General features: G+C 35.6%; 1 protein-coding gene across 1 annotated transcript; it reads right to left on the bottom strand.

Annotated features, from left to right (window-relative positions):
- Positions 1–4669: 4669 nt before the first annotated feature.
- On the bottom strand, positions 4670–22119 carry lt (vacuolar protein sorting-associated protein light). Its single transcript, XM_019048914.2, has 18 exons — positions 21890–22119; positions 20838–20972; positions 19303–19461; positions 18759–18882; positions 18073–18271; positions 17325–17479; positions 16284–16505; positions 15698–15803; positions 15023–15171; positions 14299–14453; positions 13556–13731; positions 12561–12747; positions 10828–11023; positions 9428–9568; positions 8659–8795; positions 8073–8172; positions 6914–6958; positions 4670–4976 (listed from the first exon to the last, which is right to left on the bottom strand). Exons 1-18 carry the CDS (start codon positions 21917–21919, stop codon positions 4843–4845), a joined length of 2550 nt encoding a protein of 849 aa, XP_018904459.1. The 5' UTR covers positions 21920–22119; the 3' UTR covers positions 4670–4842.
- Between the last annotated feature and the right edge of the window lies 1 nt (position 22120).

Raw genomic sequence — 22120 nt, 5'->3', positions numbered from 1 at the left:
AGCTTTCTTCCCAAGCCTCATTCTTCTTCCGAGTGATGACCCGACGGACCCTTGCTTGAGCCTGTTTGTACATGATTTTATCATCCAACTTTTGAGAAGAGAGAAACTGATGATACCTATTCCTTTTCACATTTATTTCCTCCTCTACCTCCGCATCCCACCAGTACGGTTTTTGATTATCATTTTTTGGATCAGAAACCCCCAGGGCCTCCGCTGCCGCCGAGTGAACGCAATTCTTGATAAACTCATACCGCTCTTCCGTACTGCCATCGCACGCATCTCCTAACTTTTCATCCAGGCGCTTTGCGTACAGAGCCTTGACACTCGGGTGCTTTAGGCTATCGATGTTATACTGAACTTGATGTACGCGTTGTCGCTCCGGTTGTTGATTGTCGCCTTGATCGTTCTGCGACACACGAGCGGGAAAGGCTACATCCGCTCTGAGGAAATAGTGGTCACTACCGCAGGAGAGTCCTCTACATACTCTCACCTGCTGGATCTTAAGGTTTGTTACCTGTTTAACGAGCACGTAGTCAATGATGGATCTTAAGCCGCGAGTAGGTTGGACCCAAGTATATTTGTGAATATCCTTGTGTTGGTAGAACCCGTTCAACACTTTTAGTTCCCTCTGCTCGCAAACGTCGATAATGCGGCTTCCGTTGTCGTTCACCGTAACTTCACCGAACGGGCCGACGACTTTACTGTTCACCCGGGATCCCGTTCTACCGTTTAGATCTCCCAACACAAGGACTTCCCTCCCAGGTCCTACCTTCACTACCTCCTCGTCGAGTTCTTCAAAAAACTGATCCTTAAGTGCAATGGTAGCATCATCATTGACCCCGTATACTCCCAAAACAGTGACTCTGTGACCGTGCAATGTTAGGTTCATCTTAATCATGCGAGCGTTGATGGCCTCCCAGTTCTTAATATTTTTCCGAAATTTTTTGCGGATCAGAATTGCGACACCCTGTTGTGCACGCTGATGTTTCGGCACTCCACTGTAGAACAAATCGTAGTCCCCAAGGCTCTCTGATCCGTGGCCTTTTTTCTTTGTTTCCGTTATTACCGCCACGTCGATCCCGTTGTTCTTTATCTCCGATACCACTTCCGTCAGTTTCTTGGAAATGCCTTGCACATTCCAAGTACCAAAAGCGAGTGTCGTTTTCCGTAATCTAAGTCGAAGAGTCCGTTTGTTTCCATGATTACCGAGGCATATGTTATTGGGTTTTTTGACATTGTACATTTTTTCCAAGGATCGGGGAGTCAGCCCGATGCCCCAACCCCCAACCTGGAGGACCAGGGTTTGATTTCGGAGTTTCCTCTCCTAGACAGGTTGCTTCCACTACAGCTAAGAGCCCTGTCTACCCACCCCCTTTGAGGCAGGGGCTACCAGCTGGGGTCCGCAGGATTGCTAAACCTGTGACAGTATAGTCCCCCATACGGTACATTAAACTTGCCATAACGGACGGTCCAGGGTCCGAAGCTTGAACGCTCTCAGCGCGTGCATCGAAATGAGACGCTTGGAAAACCATTTCCCTGTATTGCGTGACGGCTTGCGTATTCGGTTTCGGCAGAAACAGGATTCTCTGCTTTATGCAGATCTGCTCGGAGAAATCGCAAATGTTGTACCCTAGGTCTGAGACCTGTTCAACCGTCTGTTGTAATCGATCTTCTCGGATTATCATTAAAGCGCTCAACTGATTTCGAGCATCTCTACTTTGGGTTGCAGACATATAGAGATGTCGCTGGATGGCAGTTACGAGTTTGTGTTGATCTTCGTCCTCCATTTCGGAAAACGCTCTCTTTCTACCCCTTCTCAACGATCGGTCAAGGTTTGGTCTATAGAACATGACCTCACTAGTTGGGTCAACATCCATTATCTGATACGCCAGATCGTTTGCATATGTGGAACTGAATTTGTTCGTGTCTTTAAGACAGATGTTGACTGGGGGGAGTTCAATTATTTCATCCATATTGATTTCGCCTACCTCACACTCCATAGGTGGAGGAGCTTCCTCTTGTTGTGGGGATTGAGGCTGGTACTCTCCTTCATTAGAAAGGATTTCATCAAGGTCGTTGTCTACACCTTCTGGCAAAATCATAGGCTCAGCTGGATCATAGGTGGGAAAACTTTCTTTAGAAGTTTGCGCGTTCAGCGTCCTTTGAAACTCGAAAGGCGTCTGATCGTCGATCTTCAAATCTTCGATCTCCTCATAGACCTCATCAAGGTCGCCATATTCCTGAATGGCTTGTGCATATTCCGCTTCTATATTAAACCCAGCTTGGCTGGAAAACGCAATCATGGCCTGAGGGAACTCTAAGGCCTCGTATAGCGCGAAAAGAGATACATAATCTTTCGCCGCTATGAACTGAAAAGTACTTTGCGCGATTTGTTGCAACGACAAGTCGATGGCAGGGACAAACCACGACATGTCGGTTACGTCTGCTAGGCGGACGACACTCATTGTGGAGTAATTTATGCACGTATCAATACTGGTGCTAAGACTCAAGAAGACATCAAAAGCTCTAAGCGAAAAACACAAAACTTTTGGTTTTTCGCCAGGTCTGTAATCTAGCTATATTCTAGGCTAAAATATTTACTTATTTACAAAAAATTAGGGTAAATTAAAAAAAAAAAAAATGCTGTTCTTGACTACAATAGCCGAAAAATCTCAGATATCTGCTAAAATTTTGGGAAAATGAAAACTAACTCAAGTGTACTATTAGGGGGAATATTTCCACCGGATTACCAAACGAGTCAAAGTGTAGTTGTCACGTAGAAAAAATGTCCCTGATTATACATGCATATCATGGATTCCTTTAGTCATCAGAAATTTTCATAAAGGTGGACTCGATTCCCATTCAAATTAGCAGTAAGTGTAGACCCTGACTCGGCAAAAATACTCCGAGGGTCCTGAAAAAGTCCTGAAATTTGTTCCAAAAAATCTGCAGACACCCTGAAAAGGAGAGGTTGCGGGGATTTAGATAGAGAAAAATAATTTATTGTTAATTTGCAGGGTGAGCTTCATGCAGGTGTCAGAAAAAATATGATAAGCAGTCTGCGCTCTTGCCCTTTTGTTGCTCTTAACACAGCCATTCATTATTTTTAAAATTTACTTACTTTTGTCTTTAATAACCATGTAATATCAGCTTTTTGTTATTCTTTTATCAATTTGTATTTTTTCTGTGTCATTATTTTGAAATCCCATATCCACTGAAATACGTAAAATATTAATTTCCTCTCTGAACTTGTTGAAACGAAGGATGTGCTGATTAAATACTCAATGCGTCGAAAACAGTATTACATAAGAGATTGAAAGTCAAATTTTGTCTTTAATTTGTCCATCAAGCTGCCAGATAAGGCCTTATTCATATTTCTGCTTCATTTATTTTTGAATCCTCTGAAAAAACTTATTGCTAGAGGTCATACTTTATTTCATTTTACGAAAGTTATAAATTGAAAATGACCATGATTATCAGTGAAGTCCAAGTGCAGGTTTATCATGTTTTACCAAGGATTGATTTTTATTATAGAATTTTCTCAGTTGACCTCTAAATAAACACAATTTTTGTACAAGTCCAATCCAAACTGTGTACATAGTACCTATTGCAATTACTAGCCGTAAGTGCAGTTTAGTTTATGAAACTACCCTTTTTACTCTTTCCTTTTTGTAATGTACTCTTTACTATTTTTATATTCATAATCCGGTTTTTAATCTTTAAAGACTGAGCTCATTAAGCAAGACAAGATGTTTTCCAGACTTATTTGTGCATTTAATTTTTTCAAGAGCAAATGCAGTGAATTCTTTAAGTCGATGGCCAAATTGTGAGCATTCTATATTTTCCCGAAAATGCTTTAACATTTTAATTCACTTATAATAGTAGGACAAGTTCCACTGTTTGTCAAATTTTACTGCTTCTAATACTCAGCAGGTCAGTATTAGACAACTAAGGTCATGCTCTTGTTTTATTGTCAAATGTTTTTCTTATGTATTTTGCCTTGCTCAATAAATCAATGTGATATTTTATAACAAAGCATTTAATTTACATTATTTCCTTCAAATTAATTCTAATTGGGTTCCATTTTTCATCATGATGAAAATGGATCGATTTTTGAAACGGAAAAGTGCAAATATCTCCTAAACGTATTGGTCGTAGAGCAAAATGGACAACATTTTCCAGTTCCTCTACATTACTGCAACTGCCTCTTGCAGTATAGACCAGCAAAACTGGGGATTCATCGGGGAATCTTTTCCAGAAACCGGGATTATCTTCTTCTAGCATTTAAAGAGTAATCTCTCAAGGTTATTTTTACTGTTTTTATTATTGTTTTTGATCTTGATCCGCCATTATTCACTCTCGAACCGTCAAATCATCAGAATTGTAGAGAACTTTCACAATGTTAATATCAGGAATAATTTAAGAATTAAATAATGGAATGTGTGTCAAAGAAATGGCTTTAAGATGGAAAAAACTCTATGTTCGTATGTGGAACTCCGGAGGGTTAAATGCACCTATGGTTTTTTCTCAAGAAAATCTCGGCAAAGTGGTGGAAAAATTCGATTTCTGATCAGGAAATGAGCTTCTGAAAATTATGGGAAAATCAGGGAATAAGCCTGGTCAAGAACTCTAGCCATCTTGATTTAGAAGCAATGAAAAAGGAACAAAATCGATTCAAATAGATTTTTCATTCAGAGGATTGTAAGAGTATAAAAATAGATTAACAAGCTATATGAGCAACAGTCCATTAGAAAAAAAAAATGGTGGAAAGGAAAAATTTACATATTTACAACGACCGTAACAATGATACAAGATACAAAAATAAAAATTAACTCTGATAATTTACAAAACGTTAACGTGAGACGATGATTTGTGACAAATGATGCATTTCTCAATTTCACTGAACGCTGTCAAACATTTTTCGTGGAATAAATGGTGACAGTAAAATGATAGGATGTTATCTGATCCTGTTGAGTCTGCAAACAAAAGAAGAAAAAGTTAAGAGAAAACATGTTCACCTATCTTTCTATAAATATAAATTCCTTGAAGAGAAATCAAAGTATCCATCCTGCTAGACATTATGTTAAAATCTTTAGCAAGACACACTCTTCTACAGGTATGGACAAACGGGGTGCCGAAGTGGCAGGGCTGAGAATATAGGCCATCGAGTGACATCGCAAGTCATACCGCCTTTGCTGCGCAGTTCAAAATGAGGTTCTGGCAGATCTGGTAGCTTCAACAAGCTATCAGATGAATTTAAAAAATTGATAAAACTCAAAATAACGAAAAACTTAACTAAGAACACGAAAAAACAACCCAAAATTGACGAGATCCACTCTCAGGACAGAGTAAACAAGTTATCAATATGGCGTTGCAGTCGTACCATTGGACACTGTCAAATCTACGCGTTTCGACGACTTTCTAAAATTCCATTTGTCCATACCTGCAGTAGAATATACCTTGAATCTTTAGATTGAATAAAAATAATATTCAACCCCCACAGAATTTGATTGATGATCCTTCATTTCAATGCAGGGAAAAGAGACGCAGAATTTGCAACTGAACGAATAAGGAATTTTGAGAGAGAAGCGAATAGTTCGTTAACTCTATTTTACAAAAACAAACAATTTTAATCTATATTTTTCAAAGTTTAACGGAGCTTTTAGTGATGATACCGATGTAATTCAGATAGATGATGCATTTCCAAGGCTAAAGAACAATACCACCTAACTGACAATCTTGGCGACAATGAGTTAGCTACTTTACCGCATTCTTAAGAGTAAAAAAGTGTAAAATACCCATGCTGTTGTTATTAGTTTTTTCCATTTCTGCATGGGAGTGCTGTAATGACGCTGTAACATACATTTCTTTGTCCTGTAAAAAGTCAGCTTGTAGATGGATAGTATTGTTCCTTCATAGAGAAAATACAGAAGGATGGTGGCAAGCGGATGAATGTACTTTTCTACGTCACAGCTAAAAATGAAGTCGCCCTTCTGATTGGTCGAGAGGATCGCGGGAAAATCGAGACCTCTTTGAAATTTCAAAGGGAGCGGGAAAGGTTGTGAGGTTCCCACTTATTTTAGCTCTGAAAACTCGTAACTATGACTTTTTATGTTTTAATATGTTTTTCTATCAAAGTTCGACTGTAACTGAAAATAATTAGTAAGTTAAAAATATATATTTCATGTAATAACAACTTTTATCTCGACCTGTCCCGTTTTAAAGGTATAACCATGTTAAACTACGTTCTGTGCGTCAAAAAAACAAAAATTGGAAAGTAATTGTGACTAATATTCAATTATATGACTTTCAATGTTAGTTTGAGTGGTGATGTAGGTCCTCATTCAGGTTCCATCATGAAATGCATGAAATGTTCTTTTTTTTTGATCAGCGCGCCAGTCCGTGTACTTTTCTACGTCACAGCAAATCTTCAAGATGGCTGCCTTGCCACCACCTTCTGTATTTCCTCTATGTTGTTCTTTGGCCAGCAATTTACCATAGCCCAGAATGTCCTAATGCCTTTCAAAGGGATCACACTTTATTAAAACAATGTTTTTAAGAGTGAAGAGCCAAAATGACGGAGAACTCTTTGGAGGAATTTGCACACCTCTGCGCTGATCACTCTGAGAGGTAGAATAGACACACTCATGTAGGGTGCAAATATTCATTAATAGCAGTTACTCTGTTTTGACCATTAGGCTATTTAATCATGCTGAGCTGTAGATTGGTTATTTGCGACGTTTCATCATTTGAACAGCCCTATTATGATCCTTTGAAACCTATTTAAAAACAAAGCTGCTGTTCAAAACTTTCTAAGAAACAAACATAATGAGCTCAAGACTGCCACAAAATATAATCAAATGCCTCATCAGTAAAGGGCAAACATCTTAAAACAAAGCAAACAATGACATACCTTTCATTAAAATATTTTTCCGGCATGCTCCACAAACATGATAATCTGTGGGGAAGGAAAAAAAAATTAGTAGAGTGCTCATATCAGGAACTGACGATTTTCCCTATGAAGTAATGACTAGTAAGAGGAAACGACAAATTGATAAAAATGAGGGTAGAAGAGGAAGGAAAATCAGGAGGCGTTTAAAATGCAAATAGATTGAAGGAGATAGGACAGAGAAGGGAAAAATTCGGCGCTGGTCAAATTTTGTTATTTATTAATATAATGCTCTTTAGAAATTCCTAAATATAATAAGCATTCAAAATGAACATTCTAATTGCCAGTTTAAAGGTAAGGAGGGTTGAATCATTAATTTTTCAGTCCATATTTCACGATTGTTTCTTTTCATAGCCTGGCACTGCTGCTGTGTCAGATCTGCAGAAAAGCTCACGTTCGAAAGTTGACACGACAATTAACAATTCGCTGTTATTATTTGGGAGAATTGTATACTATCTATTATTGTCCTTTCATTTAAATGCAGTTACATCTGTCTTATCTTTCCGGTTGAGGAAGAAAGGAGAGCTCTCCTTGATCCCTAATATTTTGCAACATAGCTACTGCATGGTACATTTAAAAATCAGAAAAAATTCACTTTTCAGTCTGCTTCTTCTCATAACCGCATCAAAAAGTCCATTTTAAAAATCATACTGAAGAGGTCATAAACAAAATTTAGCTGGCAGAGAATCTATTCGTTTCGTGTACGATTTCCTTCAGAGTGCTAGGGCAATTTATAAATTTACTTGGAAAAACAGATCAAATGCACCAACATTAATTGACAGTTCTAAATTTTCCTCGAAATTTGAAAAATATTTTCCGTAAGAATTGCTACTGACACTGAACTAAAAAATAAACTCTTTCATGCTACACCATTCGTCGATTGTGATTATTTGGGTGGCTGGTTTGGAAAAACAGGAAATACTAAGATTACGAAATAGTTTTCAGATAACTCAACTTGATGATCTGAATTTTTAAATATAAAACTGATATGAATGTGCACGGAACTCTCCAAGCGTAATCTTCAAAATTTTCTTAAAATATGAACGGAATACGTAAGAAACCTTTTGTAAGATGAAAAGATTCATTAGCAGTTTTTATAGTGAATGGATAAAGTATATCATACCATCAACGCAAATGGCTTTTTTCTGCATTGCTACGAACTTCTGATGCAGGTTGAAATAATCAGTATCCAGGATTTTTTTGCAGCCATCTTGTATTGAAACCTGTTGGGAAAGAAAAATAAAAGTATACATAATTAAATATTTTATTGGTGTATTTTTCTCCCGCTGAACTATTTGACCAAGTAAACTTTTTCAATTCTTTGTTTCTAACACATATCAAAGTAAAAGAGACTACAAAAATCATTCAAAGAATTTGCCTAAAATATGATGGTTGATGGAAAACAGGAGTTCTGACCATGAAAACAGAATTTTAGGTGGGTATAGCAATTTTTTCGAGTTAATTTGAAAGATCAGATTTTGAGATTTCAAGAGAAGACCATCCTCAGTGTCTGTAAGTATAACTTGCAAGCGGTTGGCTCATTTTGGTGCCAGTAGATGGCCTACAGTTGCATTAAAATCCGCCGGTTCCAAACTTGGAACATTGGGTTAGGATCTTGAATGAATTTTTCAGATCTACATTTTCTTGTCTATTCTTCCATTTATAGAGACATAGTAACATGCATAGAAAAGTGAAAGAATAATATGAACCTGCAAATTGTAATCGTGCATCATTTTGACTAGGGAGTTTTTGAGTCCTGGAATTTTGTCACCGTTCTTTATTTCTTTCACTAATATGGTAGGATCAATGTAAGTACCAATTTTTTGGAGCAAAAAGGTCAAAAAATCTGTAAACAAAACACCAAGAAATACGTTGCATTAGAACAAAAAATAAGGTCAATCATAATACCAATTTTTTGCCCAGGATAAATTGTCACAATTTTTTCTTATTCTTTTTTCTTTTTTAAATCAATAAGCTCAAAATATTGGGTAACAATTTCTTCTGAAAACAACAAAATATTTGGATTCTGCTTCGAAAAATTTCGAGAGGAAAATTAAAAAATCTCAACTCTGAAGTTTATTTTTTCTTAAGTATCACAGAAAAATAATACTCAAATTTTCAAACATGTACAGAAACGCAAAAATAATATTCCTGAATTCAGTTTTTTTTTAGTACGTGTAAGTAAGCTCACAGACTTTCAAGTCTGTAGTTTGAGAGCGATCAAGACTTACAAAGTTTTGAAGCACTGAAAAAGTTTTGGAACAAGGAGCAAATTCCTATTTGAAGATACCTTTTGACAAAGTAATGTTAAATTCAAGTTTTACTTGGAAATTTTAAGGATATTTTTTTACATAATCCCTGTGCAGTCTAAAATTCTATTCAAAATAATCGAATGCCATTTTTTAATAGGTTCCTAATTTTTAGCGCAAATCACAGCTTTCAACTGTGATAAATAAGACAAGGATTGAAAAATTTTACCTGGCCTGGGCAGAGAATCTTGGATTAAATCGTTCCAAAGATCGGGGTCATCTTGCTCTTGACAAAATACTATTGCTTGTTCAATGTTTTCTAGCTGCTGGGTCATTAGGTGCAAAGCTTCTTTTGAATTGCCAATACGACCTTAAAAAAAACGCCTAAGTAAAGCCAAGCTATAGAATCTCATCACATAATTGTATCCCATCCTTAAACAAAAGGATTTTTAAACTTGTGGCAGGGAAGGAGGAGAGGGTGGAAAAGGAGGCATTGTTTCATGAGGGTTTGCTTAATGTGTTCTCAAATAAGGAGTAAAAATTGATTGCTTGAAGCAACAGAAATTTTGGATAAAATTGATATTTTAATTTTAGAAACAAATCAGCTCCTCAATTGAATCGACGTATAGGAAAACGTCCGTTGTCCAATACATGGTTTCATAATTGCGGTGGGTTTCTTTTGTCTCACAACACTGTTGAATAGGATCAATCTCTTTTGTAAACATTTAATTACAGTTAGGGGATTATTTATGAAATTGTTCTACATTCCTAACGTCTTAAACCATCTTGTGTCGTTAAGTTACAACGAAATTGTCCACTCAAATTCTAAAACACTGTCTTGGACATCGGACGTTTTTGCATACGTTGATTCAATTAAATCACTTCTCAATCTTTGTTTGAAGTTCAGAGAAACAAAATGTAAAAACGACAAGGGAATCTCCTGATTCCAATAACGAATGTTTCAAATTCATTTTTGTGAATCTCAACATTGTACTACTCTGGGTGTTTTCTTTTCGTTAAGAGTATTTTTCATTATTATGTTTTGTATCTTATCGATGGTGAAACTGCAAAAATACGAAACTTAGTTGTAACGTTTCAAAATTGGCGCTCCTATTTTATTTTTAAAGAGAGAGCAAACCAAAATTATGGCTTATGATTTTCACAGAATATTCTTTCAGAAGAGAGGAAGAATCAGATAAGTTTTAAAAAATGTTTTATAGTAGTTTTTCGAGTAGAAAATGAAGTAAAATAGAGAGTCTGGCTGCCGCAAACCGAAATACACATCCTGAAGTTTTACCATCAACATGCTCTGAGCCGATAATATTCAAACAACTACATGAGTACATGATTATCTTTGCAAGTACAGTATTGTTAAGATTTGGTAAAACAGGCTTACATCACTGAAAAAAAAATTAATTTCAATCTTGGTTTTGCACAAAAACCATAGAGCTATATAAAACAAGCACTTTTTTGATGATAGCCGACTTACAATTTGTGTTTTTACATGACATCAATGACCAAAAAAACGCCTATTTTTTACCTTTTCGAGGTTTTTTTCGTTGAAATAACTCTACCATAATATAATGAAAAGATGGACATATATAAATAGCTAATAGCCGAGATAAGTACCTAATAGATAGACTAGCTCAGGGTAGTAGGAGCGCTCTTTACAAATGTTGAGGGCCTCTTGGATGGGGTAGTTGTCAGATCTTTTAAGCAGTGGTAGCAGTTTTTCTCTTGCAAATTTAGCATACAATTTGACTAGAATTCCGTGGTATTGCTTGTTTGAGACTTTGCTTTCACGTTTTTCAAGCGCATCCAAGTACTGGAATCAGAAACAAAGAGAAAATTGGTTAAGAGAATGAAAAAAGAAAACCGTTCCTGTATAATGTCTTGAGGGATCTGAATTGCTATTCACAATGATATAAATCATATAATTACTACTTTCATTTGTCGCTAATTCACTGTCTTTTTCACTTAATAGACTGACATATAGTCTGGTGTTTTAAAGGTACAAAGTTGTTTGATTAAAATAAAATTGTACGCCTCCTAATGATATAAAATTGAACTAAACTTCTCATAACTTATTAAGAGGGATACAACAGAATATTCTCACTCCAAAACCCAAGTTTAAAATTACTACATGAATGAAACTAGACAAATACAAAGGGTATTCGTAAAGTAAGTTAATATTTATCATATCTTCTAAACAAATAAAGATATTTTAAATCTGTAAAAAAATTTTTAATCGCCATACTCTCAGCTTTTCAAAACGCTTCAGTTTTTGAAATTCAGTCTTCTAAGTGCCGAGTTACTTCAGTTTTCCCCACACCCGTCTCTCGCCACCGCGTGTCCAAAATTTACGCGCAATCGGGAGGTCGCATAGGACGGTATCTGGCGACTTCATTCTGCAAAATGCGATTTTTTGTTCAAAATTGAATATTTTCATGTATGAGAAGACTTTATCTTACTTTCCCACGGGATCCCTATCTTTTTGAACACATTTTTCGTACTGAGACACGAGCTTTGTAATTTCATCAACAGAAAACTGTCGATCTTGTTTTTGCAACCACTTTCGTACAGCTTCTTTCAGCTCATTGGCGTCCGCGGAACTTTTTCTACCAGAACCCGTCTTTAGCTCAGGAAACAAATGGTAAATCACTTGGGGTGAGATCCTGGGAATAGGGGAAAAGGTCCCATTTAAAAGATCAACAACTGTTTGGTCACATGAGCTGTATGTGGCCCAGCGCTGTCATGAAGCAACACCTTTTGACAAGACAAAAAACCAGGGTGTTCTCTTTTGATTGCTGATTTGAGCCTTTTCATGACAACTCAGTTTCTGTCAGCATCAATAGTTGTACCTTCTCCTAAGAAATCAATGAGTAAAACTCACTGAGCGCCCCAAAAGGCGTGCGCAAATTTTGGACACGCGGTGGCGAGAGACTGGTGTGGGAAAACTGATGTTACTCGGCACTCAGAAAACAAAATTTAAAAAACTGAAGCGTTTTAGAAAGCTGAGAGTATGAAAAATCAAACGCTTTTTACAGATTTAAATTATCTTTATTTGTTTAGAAGATATGATAAATATTAACTTACTTTACGAATACCCCTCGTAATACTCCCATAAAAAAAATTCCTCCTAACATTAAGGGCTCTTTTTCCTTGAATAGGCAGGCATTCAATTTACAGAAATAAAGTGATAACTAGATGTTGAATTTCTCAAAAAATATAAGTATCTTAGGCTGAAAAAAAATAAAACATTGAAAAGAAAGTTTATGCAGCCGTCAAAGAAACATGTAAATCAGATTTGTTTGAAAATGGCACGGCTTAGAACTCAAACAAGGAAATAAGTGTATACAAACCAAAAAAAGGTAATGAGGATTATCTTGAAGTGCTTTGATGACAGACTCTGGAGGCGTTTTTGCTTTCTCAATAAACAAGTTGATGGCCTGGTCGGTGTCTAGCATCATTAAGCCCTCTATCATGTTAACTACAGCATCGTATAGGTTGTACTTTTGAATCAGGGCAAAGACGCCTTTGTGTTTTAATCTAAATGAGGAAAATTAATAATAAAATACATTTATTAACATCCTTTTAATAATAAAAAAAACATTATAATGGGCTAAATTATTTTTTATCCATCAACTCCTTAAATAGAAATGCGTATCTTCGTTGCAGCATTCGAAAATCCCTGATAATTTTTCATTTTTTTTAAAAAGAAGCTAACCAAAATATTTCATTCCAATTTTCTATGAATATTTATGAAGAAGTGAAGAAAATTCACAGAAAATTTTATATAGAACTGTTGATTGGTTTCTGTTCGTAAATAAAACGCAAGAAAAGATAAAATGTTCAGGGTTTCCATAATTCCTTCATTTTCCGATTCCATGACTTTTCCCATGAATTTTCGAAAATCCTAAAATTTTATTAAGATTTCCACTTCAACTTTTTCCTCTTTTAATTACACTTACCACTCACGAAATTCTATGACTTCCTATGAATTTCCTTACTTTAAAGGTTCACCAAACTGCCGAAAACCCTGAATGTTGCAATAGGGAGTAAGTATTTTTCATTGGAAGCCGTATGTATTCAACATGAATACAATAAGATTATGGAAAAAAAATTGAAATGTTTCTGAATTTTCATTAAAAAGTGCGTTCATCCCATTTTCCATTTGGAAAAATTCAGTTTTCACGCTGAACACCACCTAAAATCTTGGAAGTGTTTATTTTGATACATGTTAAATAATGCTGAAATGTTAATACAGAATCTCATAGATTTTGTTCTTCACTCGGATTTTAAATCACATTGAACATTTAAAAAAAGGATATCAAATTAAAGTTAAACTGTAACTTACTTCAAATACATGGCTAGAGATTTATCATACTTCCCACAGTAAGAGTATAAAATTGCGAGGGCCTCTAGGAGCACATTGCTATTAGAATTGACTAGAAGGTGTTCCAAAACTGCATTTACAACTGCTGAAACATTGTACAAATCTGGAGACCACTCCTTGACGATGTCCAAAAATCCCTGCACAAAGAGGGAAAGAGTTATTGGAGAAAAAAAGGTAGAAGTTATTTCTCTGAAAAAATCAGAGATTAAGACGCAGGAAAAAAATATATAGAGAATACTATAGGAACTTGAAAAGGTAACAAAATTACCAATGCAAGGAAAGCTAACTTGATGAGAAAATTTTCATTTCTAGGACTAAAAAGACTAAAAATTATGGACTAAACGCTAATTAGAAGGAAGAATTTATAACGATAAGGAGCCGTTTTGAAAATATGCAATGCTAAACCTGGAATTTTCTTGAACCCCCTTCCATTTATTACGTTTTTGTGAAGTAGTATCCTGTTACATGTGAAAACAAAAGGGTGTGCTACTCTCCTCTGTTCATGCAGAGCATTACGTACTTCATGAACGGCCTCCATGGGTCACAAAATTTCAGCTCTTTATGAGAGAAAGTGAAGAAGAGTTCTTTTGGAATGATATAAGATTGTGGAAAATGTTCAGTTTCATTTTCTCGAACAAATTTATTTGGTGAACTCTGAAGGAAACTTATGATAAATTATGAGCTATTAAGTTGAGACTATTTACCTCAGAATCCAACTTCAAATATTCGTACAGAACCATTTCATAGATATGAGGATCTAGTTTTTTATCTTTCAGCGGTAGGTATCTACTAACAGCTCTAAGCTGATGAACACTCGCAAATTTGTATACATCTTCCTGCCATAGACGCTTGTCTTGCCCTGAAATAAATCAAACAAAACGTACGTGTTTTTCTGTGAAAAAAACTGTGAACATAAAAAACAAAGAACAGTAAAGCCCCGATTATCTGATGTTGGCAAAATTGAGTTTTTGGTCAAAAACAAATCTCCAAAACAAGTTCCTTGCATTTTTCCACTTGCAAGCTGTGTGACAATATTCCACACGAAAGTGCTTTCACCATTATTCAAAGGTATCAGTTTATAAAAAAAAAAAACCTTGATGTATAATAGTTTTTCTATTCAAAGAAACTCTTTTAATAAGTATATCGACGGCGTAAGTCCGCAATCCCACATCTCGTTTGCAATGTCTGAAAATCCCTGCCTCTAAGTTATATTTTTAAAGGAGAACAAATTGACATCATTCCTTGAAGTTTTTGAAGAATTTTCTCCGCATAGGGAAGAAAAATTACGGCAGTTTTAAAGAATTGCCATTGAGTAGTTTTCCATTTGAAAAATAAAGTATGACAAGAAAACTGCGACATCGCAAACCGAGTTATATGACTGCCGATTTACACCATCGATATGCAAGGAAAAGACAAGGCGGGACTTACCAAAAATTCTGTGACAAAGCTCTGCTGCTTGATCATATTCTTGAGCAAACAATAAGTGATCAAGATATTTTCTGCCGACACTTAGAAGACTGTTCCGAGATAAGTCCCTACCGGCTTCCTCAACAGCAGTCATTGCTTCTTCAAATTTACTAAAAAGAAAAATCAAAGAAATAGTAACTACATATACATAACAGACCTTGAAAGCTAACTTTAAAGAGAAATCATCCCTCCCATTGAAGAATTTGTCCATTTTGTTCGTTTCGCAGGAGATAATATATAAGTCGCTTTACCCCAGGCGCTCTACAATCCCTAGCCTCCTATCAAACCACAACCTTTCAGGAATTGAGCACCTTCATATTTCTACTTTAATACTTGCACTTTTTGCGCTTTCTCCCTTGAGGAACCCAATCTAGGACCTTCTTTGGCAACCTGCATACTGCCACTCTCTGTACATGACCACACCACATGAGTTGTTTCATCTTGATTTCATACATATCATACATGTAAAATAGTCTATTTGGCATCCATGATCTCCCATACCATACCAGTGCTCTCTCTGCACCTACCAATGCTTTGAGTACTACAGGAGCATAGATTTTTTTTTGCAACATAGCGGCAGAAACTTGAATTTATCAACAATTTTCCACAGGAAAATAATCACAACCCACTACTTACCAATGATCTATCAACCATTCAACTCTTTCATCCGCATCAAAAGAACTAGCTATGATTATATCTTTTGGACTGACTATGATGAACCAATTTTCACCGGATAAATTTTCTGTAAACAAAGAGCGATCAAAATATGAGCAAATATTCTGCACTGTAGATATGAAATTTCATGAAAAATGCAGACAAAAAATAAAGATGCAACCATGTTTTCGGAAAAAACAAAAGCATGTATATACATATTATGAGTCAGCTATGTGGAGCTTCATCTCTTACTTTAAAAATACAAATCTCATCGCAAAATAGTGTATATCCTTCCAAAAACACACTAAAAATTGGTATGACAAAATACAACTTGGCAATTTGACTTCTAATGGAATAAGTACAAAATTGTTGAAGAACTTAGAATTTTTTTCAATAACTTTTTCAGATTTCTTCCTGTACATCAGTGGCCAAATTGCAAAGCCTTTTATCTCCATGACAGTGTTTCAAAACGTCTACCTATAGGTATATTTAGTTCTTATTTAGATAATGATGAGGACTCCACCTATCTATTAAATGATTATAATGCTGATAACGTTGATAACCTTACCTAATTTGTAATCGTTGGCAGCATATTCAACATAGCCTCTTAGAGAAAGATTATCGGCATACATATCTATGTAATCATCTGCTTGAGGTTCTAGTAGATGAAGATGAGGCCTTAAAGGTTTTCCATCATCGTCCACTTCTTTGGAGTAACCAAGCACAACTAATTCCCGCAACCCGTACGGAGCTATGCCACTTATGATGAAATCCGTATTGAAAGTTGACACTGAAACAATATAATCAGTGAGCTGCCATGACTTGCAGTAATAACAAGTGATACTTATTGCTTTGTCAAATCTAATCATAAGATCATAATGAAAGAGAAAAACCTCAAGTTATTGGAAAATCAGGAGACTTTGACACCAACAGTTACTGAAAAAGCAGATAATGACCTGAGACACTAAAAAGAATAACTGTAGAGAAACATAATTTTTTTCCAGGGCTAATTTAAGAGGAACAGGAGCTTAAATACCAATTAAAGCTGCCAACATAGTTATAGGTACTGGCCTTCTTATAGACAACTGTTGGCAGAGTATTTAAAGGTGGAACATTTTGGCATTTATTTATTTCTTTAATTTAGAAAAAAAGTCTGACTCTATGGTTAGTCAGAATTTTCTGACCGTTCAAGACATGAAGTGCTTTCTCATCAATCATATTAAAGAGTTTATCAAATGACGATCCACAAATCAATAAACATTTTACTTTAACTGAAAACTGTTCTCTGAAAAATTGATCAATCAATTCTTCTTTGTCTTCTTCAGCCTCTCTTTCAGTGATTAAAAATCAATATCTTTGAAATATCGATTTTGAAGTTGACACAAAGTTTCTAGAGAGAGTATTTTTTTATTACTATTATTATTCATATGGAAAGAGATTAAGATACCTTTCATTTTCTTTTTAATATTTCATGTTGTAGTGATAGCGATGGCGATGGTTGAGTCCTGCTCGACCATCGTTGTACTGGTATTTTTTAACTATTAATACCTTAACGATCACAGAAATCATGGTGAAATAATTAAATATCCTTTTAATACACTTTTAATACCTGGTTCTACTAAGTAATTGGGAATATCTTGTGAGTACATTTCATTCATTTTCCTCTTCCGAATGATACAAATTTTGACAGTATCTATCCATCCCACCAAAAGAGTATTGCTGTCTTTCCAACATAAATTGCAGCGATAATTTTCATCCTTCGACCTAAGCAAGTAAAGACAAAAAATATTGAAAGAACAGTATATGTGAGGGGTGTAATGACACCTTGAATATGAAACAAAAGGGCCATATTTTTCAGGCGAATGGTTCCTTTCGAGGACACTTTGAAAAGAAAGTTTTGAAATTAAGTTGCTAATGAACAAATAAAAGTGGGATTTTTTTACAGATCACAAAAACTGGTGCCCCTAAGTTAAACTAGTAATACAACAACTAACCACTCAATGATCCTCAGTATTTTTTAAAAAAACATTTCCCTGGTTGTGGAATTCAGCGTACATAATCGAAGACAACAATTTTCTGGACTAAGGAACCCGTTTCCATCTCGGAACAAAGCTATTACTGTTATTATTCTGTGTCTAAATGGTGCATTAAGCGGAATTTTCAATTGAAACTGTAGTTCTAAATCATCAAGGGGTCCACACGCTTAAGCTACGTGAAAGTTTATTTTTTTTAACAGAGCATGTAATGAATTACATTATAATGCTCTCCAGCATTTAAATAATTAAGTTTCATTCTAAATACAATAACATAAACAAATAAATAAAATGAATGGATGAATAATAAAATACTGTATTTACAATGAGCCTTTGTTCCATTTGATAAATCCGAGAGATGTGTGAGCACTGACGTCGTAGACCCTGACCCCATGATCACTCGCCCACGCAATAAATTGACCATTCCACTTGATATTCTGAACACCACCTTCTGCCTCTCCTATCACAGTAGAATTTATCCGTGCTAGAAATATTCTTTCATGTAACACAAGCCTTTCATCACCTGCAAAAAAAAGTCAAGAAAAAACATAATGATACCTTAAAAATAAAATTCTCAAACTATTCAGATTAAAAATAAGAAATTGGTGAGTAAAATGTCAAGGTCCTACGAGAAATTAAAAGATAAAAGTAGTCTAGGGCAAAGCATGATTTATGGGAGTGCTAATGTTGCTGCAGAATCAGGCGGCAAATTTCAATTTCTTCTGACAGAGAAAGAAAGGGGAAAAACTGTTCGGAAGCTTTGAAAGAGACTAACACCAGGTCAACTAGTACGGCAGCAGCATAGAGCTGACTTTCCTTTCTTAAGCTTTATCTACAAGTGCATCTCACTGCAAATTGTGAGCAAATTCAAGGCGGCAAATCTTTCCTCCATTTGAGAAGTTCTTTCTTTGAATCATCACGCAAAATTTCTTAGCACTGCCCCAAAGGAAGTCCAGCTCCTGAACCATTGAAGTGAATGGTCACATGTGAAACTTAAAAGGATATCTTACCTGTGACGAAGCGTCTATATGAACCAAGCTTGTAGTAATTCGGATCTATTGCAACTGATTTGACCAAGCGTCCCAGAGAGAGTTCTTGATTGCTGTCCGATGTACACAGTCCGCAGATAAAAACCTGAGAAATTGACGAATGATGTAAATAAAGATGAAAAATAAAATAGGATTTTAACTATCAAAAAAAATAAGCAGCAGTTGAATCTTGACAAAGTTACAGAACATAGTTACCAAAGCAACAAATAAGGAAAAATAAATGTAACAGTTTTATGACATTGAGCAACTTGCAAGTCTAAGAAAAAGTGTCCTAAAAAATGCATTAACATTATAATAAGCTGTACTTTCATAGAGGTTTTTGATGCTTTTAACTTTTTCTACCTTATAAAATGTGACATATTGTTGTTCTGAATTTTTTGGATGAAATCTCCCGTTATTACAGAAACAACTTCAAACGCTCTCAATGTCTTTGTTGAACACAGAAAGGTTGAAATATTCTCTGTGGAACTACTACAAAAAATATTTGGATAATGACATCACTTACTTTGCCATCATCAGAACAGCTGGCTATGAACTCGCCACTTATGTCAATGCTGATTTGATTGACTGCTACAGAATGCTTCTTCAATGCTTTATTAGATACAATATTACCTTGGTGATCCAAGAGATAAATCTTTCCCCAATTTGCTCCAACAACTAAGAGCTGAAACAGCAAAGACATAGCATACCTAGTGAGACATGTGTATGAAGAGGCTACAAATGGATATAAATTTACAACCTGGTATAATCGGCACCTGGGTCACTGTCATCCTTAATGATATTCAATGCTTACGGACCATAAAAGAAGATTTGGGATAAAATTTTTGTTCTAGAATTAGAATCATAGTTCAACCATTGCGCTCTAGCAGTTTGTAAAAAGTACAACCGGGTAGATAGAAGACTTATGTTTTCTGAACCTAATACTGCCATTAGCTGATCACTCTCCTTCCAAAGCTCTATCTGATCAGGCGTCAATAATCTTCCAAGGAATGCTAGATCGGGGTTTAGCACCATTCAAGAAAAGTGATAATCTTTTACTTCTTTTGGCTTTCCAAGATTTTGCAGGCTTTCCAAGTTTTCACGCGATCTGGATGATTATTGACCCTTCTATCTAATCTGCCTTAAACGTACCTATCAGCAATTTTGGTATGTTGAACTTAGTCTCAAGATGAAATGGTGGGAGATAGAAGTGTTGCCAACATTACAAATACGATCAAGGATGCAGAGGATATTTGCCTCCTTAATTAATACCTCTCCCCTCCCTTTCCAGAGATGACCTCTTTTTTTCTTTTTCTTCCTAATTTGCTTTATAGAAAAATTGCTGCAATTTTGTAAAAAAAAAAAATTATGAACATGTTTACTCAGAAATGGGCTAGCCTTTCAATTTTCAAGACCCATTTTGCTGACTTGCCATTTGCTGCCTCCTCATGATTAGAATCTTTTGGAGGGCCTTCCTACTTTTTAAAGCAACCAAACCAGTGATTGAGATGTCTTGGCACCCCTGAGTTAAGCTATAATAGATTCTTCATAGGACAGTTATTTAAGAGAATGAGGAATTTGCATGCAAATTTTTCATTGCTTCATATTAAAGTGCTTAAAGAGCTGATTTCACAGTGTTTTTTATAATTTGTTTCTGATATGAGAAAAAGTATAAAAATAGATTTAAAAGTGAGAAAATGCACCGTCTAGTGACGTCATCTGACAGCATTTCACATTTAAACACATCTATTTTAGCAGATTAGATCATTTTGTCATATCTTCTCCAATTATTGTTCAATTCATGAACCAAGGGTATCCTCGTGTTCAGTTCACTCAGTGGTTTCCATCCAAACACAAAATTCATAAAATTTCAGACAAATTCTCTGTTAATGCAACATTCCTTAACCAAAGAGAATAACAATTCATTGTATGGTTCAACAGTTTTTGCCAAGATTATGTAAAAATAATTTTCTGTGGGGAGGATTATTATACCAAAGTACAAATAATTTTTACACATGCTGATCGAATATAAGCAAAACACTACTAATATGTAAAAATTACCTTTGGGTGCACTGCTACACAGCTGATGGAATCAGAGAATAAAATATTTTTCAGATCGTTGGCCATACGAACATATTTGAGCTTAGGCTCAACCTCTTCTTCTGAGCTTTCATCACCTTCAGTTTCATTTTCATCCTGCAACAATAGGGTTAACTTGAGAGATTGACATTATCACATTTGAGAAAATTTACTGCTAGTGCCCATATCGCATGAGTTGGCAGTTGCTTACTTTATGTTTGCAAGCACCTGTGCTGCTGTTATCCAAGAGCAAGGATTGACCGTTGCACAAATACTTGAGAGTCTCCTGAGAGTCACAGCCAAAAATCAATGATTTCCATCTTATCTGATGCAGATTCTAGAGAGGTTGGATCTCTACCTGCGGACGGTTGGGTCATACTTGTAATCACAGTCAAAGTGAAAGGGAATGTCAAAAGCAGATAAAGTAAGTATCACACAATCTCATCCGAGTCATCCGTTTACTGACAGATACATAATGGCGCAGTTAATTTAGATCCTCAGACTTGATTAGACTTCCAAGATTGTGGTTCTAAACTATAACTTGGAAACGTGTTAATGGGTATGCTGTGATATTACATACGAATTAACAAGTTTATCATTATGTTTTTTAGATACCGCCAGGCATTGAAATGTAATTACATCCAAAAATTAAGAATTCTCCATTGATGCAGTTGCCAACGTGTTACGGGTTGGGGCAATGTAAGTACCACCCTAAAGAATAGCAGCACTAATAAATTAGTTTCTGCATCAGGTGATGCTGTTAAATAGAAACTTGCATACCAAGAAAGGAAAAAATAACAGTCTATATACCAGCTACTTTAATTATCTGAATATATTTTTCAAAATCAAGACCTTCTCAAAAAACTATATTATCAAAGGAGAGTGAACTGCGAGGGAAAAGAAAGTGGTGCATTCTAAAGATTGGGTCATTTAGCCTTAAAAGTTATTTATAGGGGGAAAATGGTATTACATACGTAGGGGCCTATCTAAGTGAGAGATGAACTTGCTTAGGGTGTATAATTTGAAAAAATTACCTTATCACAATCAGTATCAGGCTGACTCATCACTGAATTTTAAAGTCTGCGCCAGGGAAACTTTTCAATGATAGTTGTCATTTATGTTTGAATCAAATTCAGGCACACTTACGCCCGATGAGGAAAAGCACGAGGAAGGAATATTTAATTGTATGAAAAAAAAAATTAGAAAATAGGAGCTAATGCAAGAAAGACACACTGATAACCAAACCTAACCTAAAATATTTGTTG

This window comes from Bemisia tabaci, chromosome 7 (genome assembly GCF_918797505.1).
Source record: "Bemisia tabaci chromosome 7, PGI_BMITA_v3".
Lineage (NCBI taxonomy): Eukaryota > Metazoa > Arthropoda > Insecta > Hemiptera > Aleyrodidae > Bemisia > Bemisia tabaci.
The sequence above is the reverse complement of the archived record's forward strand: the minus strand, read 5'-3'. Positions and strand labels throughout refer to the sequence as shown.

Excerpts from the sequence above, each read along its gene's own strand:
- lt (XM_019048914.2), bottom strand. The coding sequence starts at position 21,919 with ATGAGTCAGCCTGATACTGATTGTGATAAG. Across the intron at positions 16,506-17,324 it reads CAATTACTTAGTAGAACCAG|TGTCAACTTTCAATACGGAT; the intron begins GTATTAAAAGTG and ends ATATTGTTTCAG. Across the intron at positions 8,173-8,658 it reads TGCACGATTACAATTTGCAG|GTTTCAATACAAGATGGCTG; the intron begins GTTCATATTATT and ends CTTTCCCAACAG.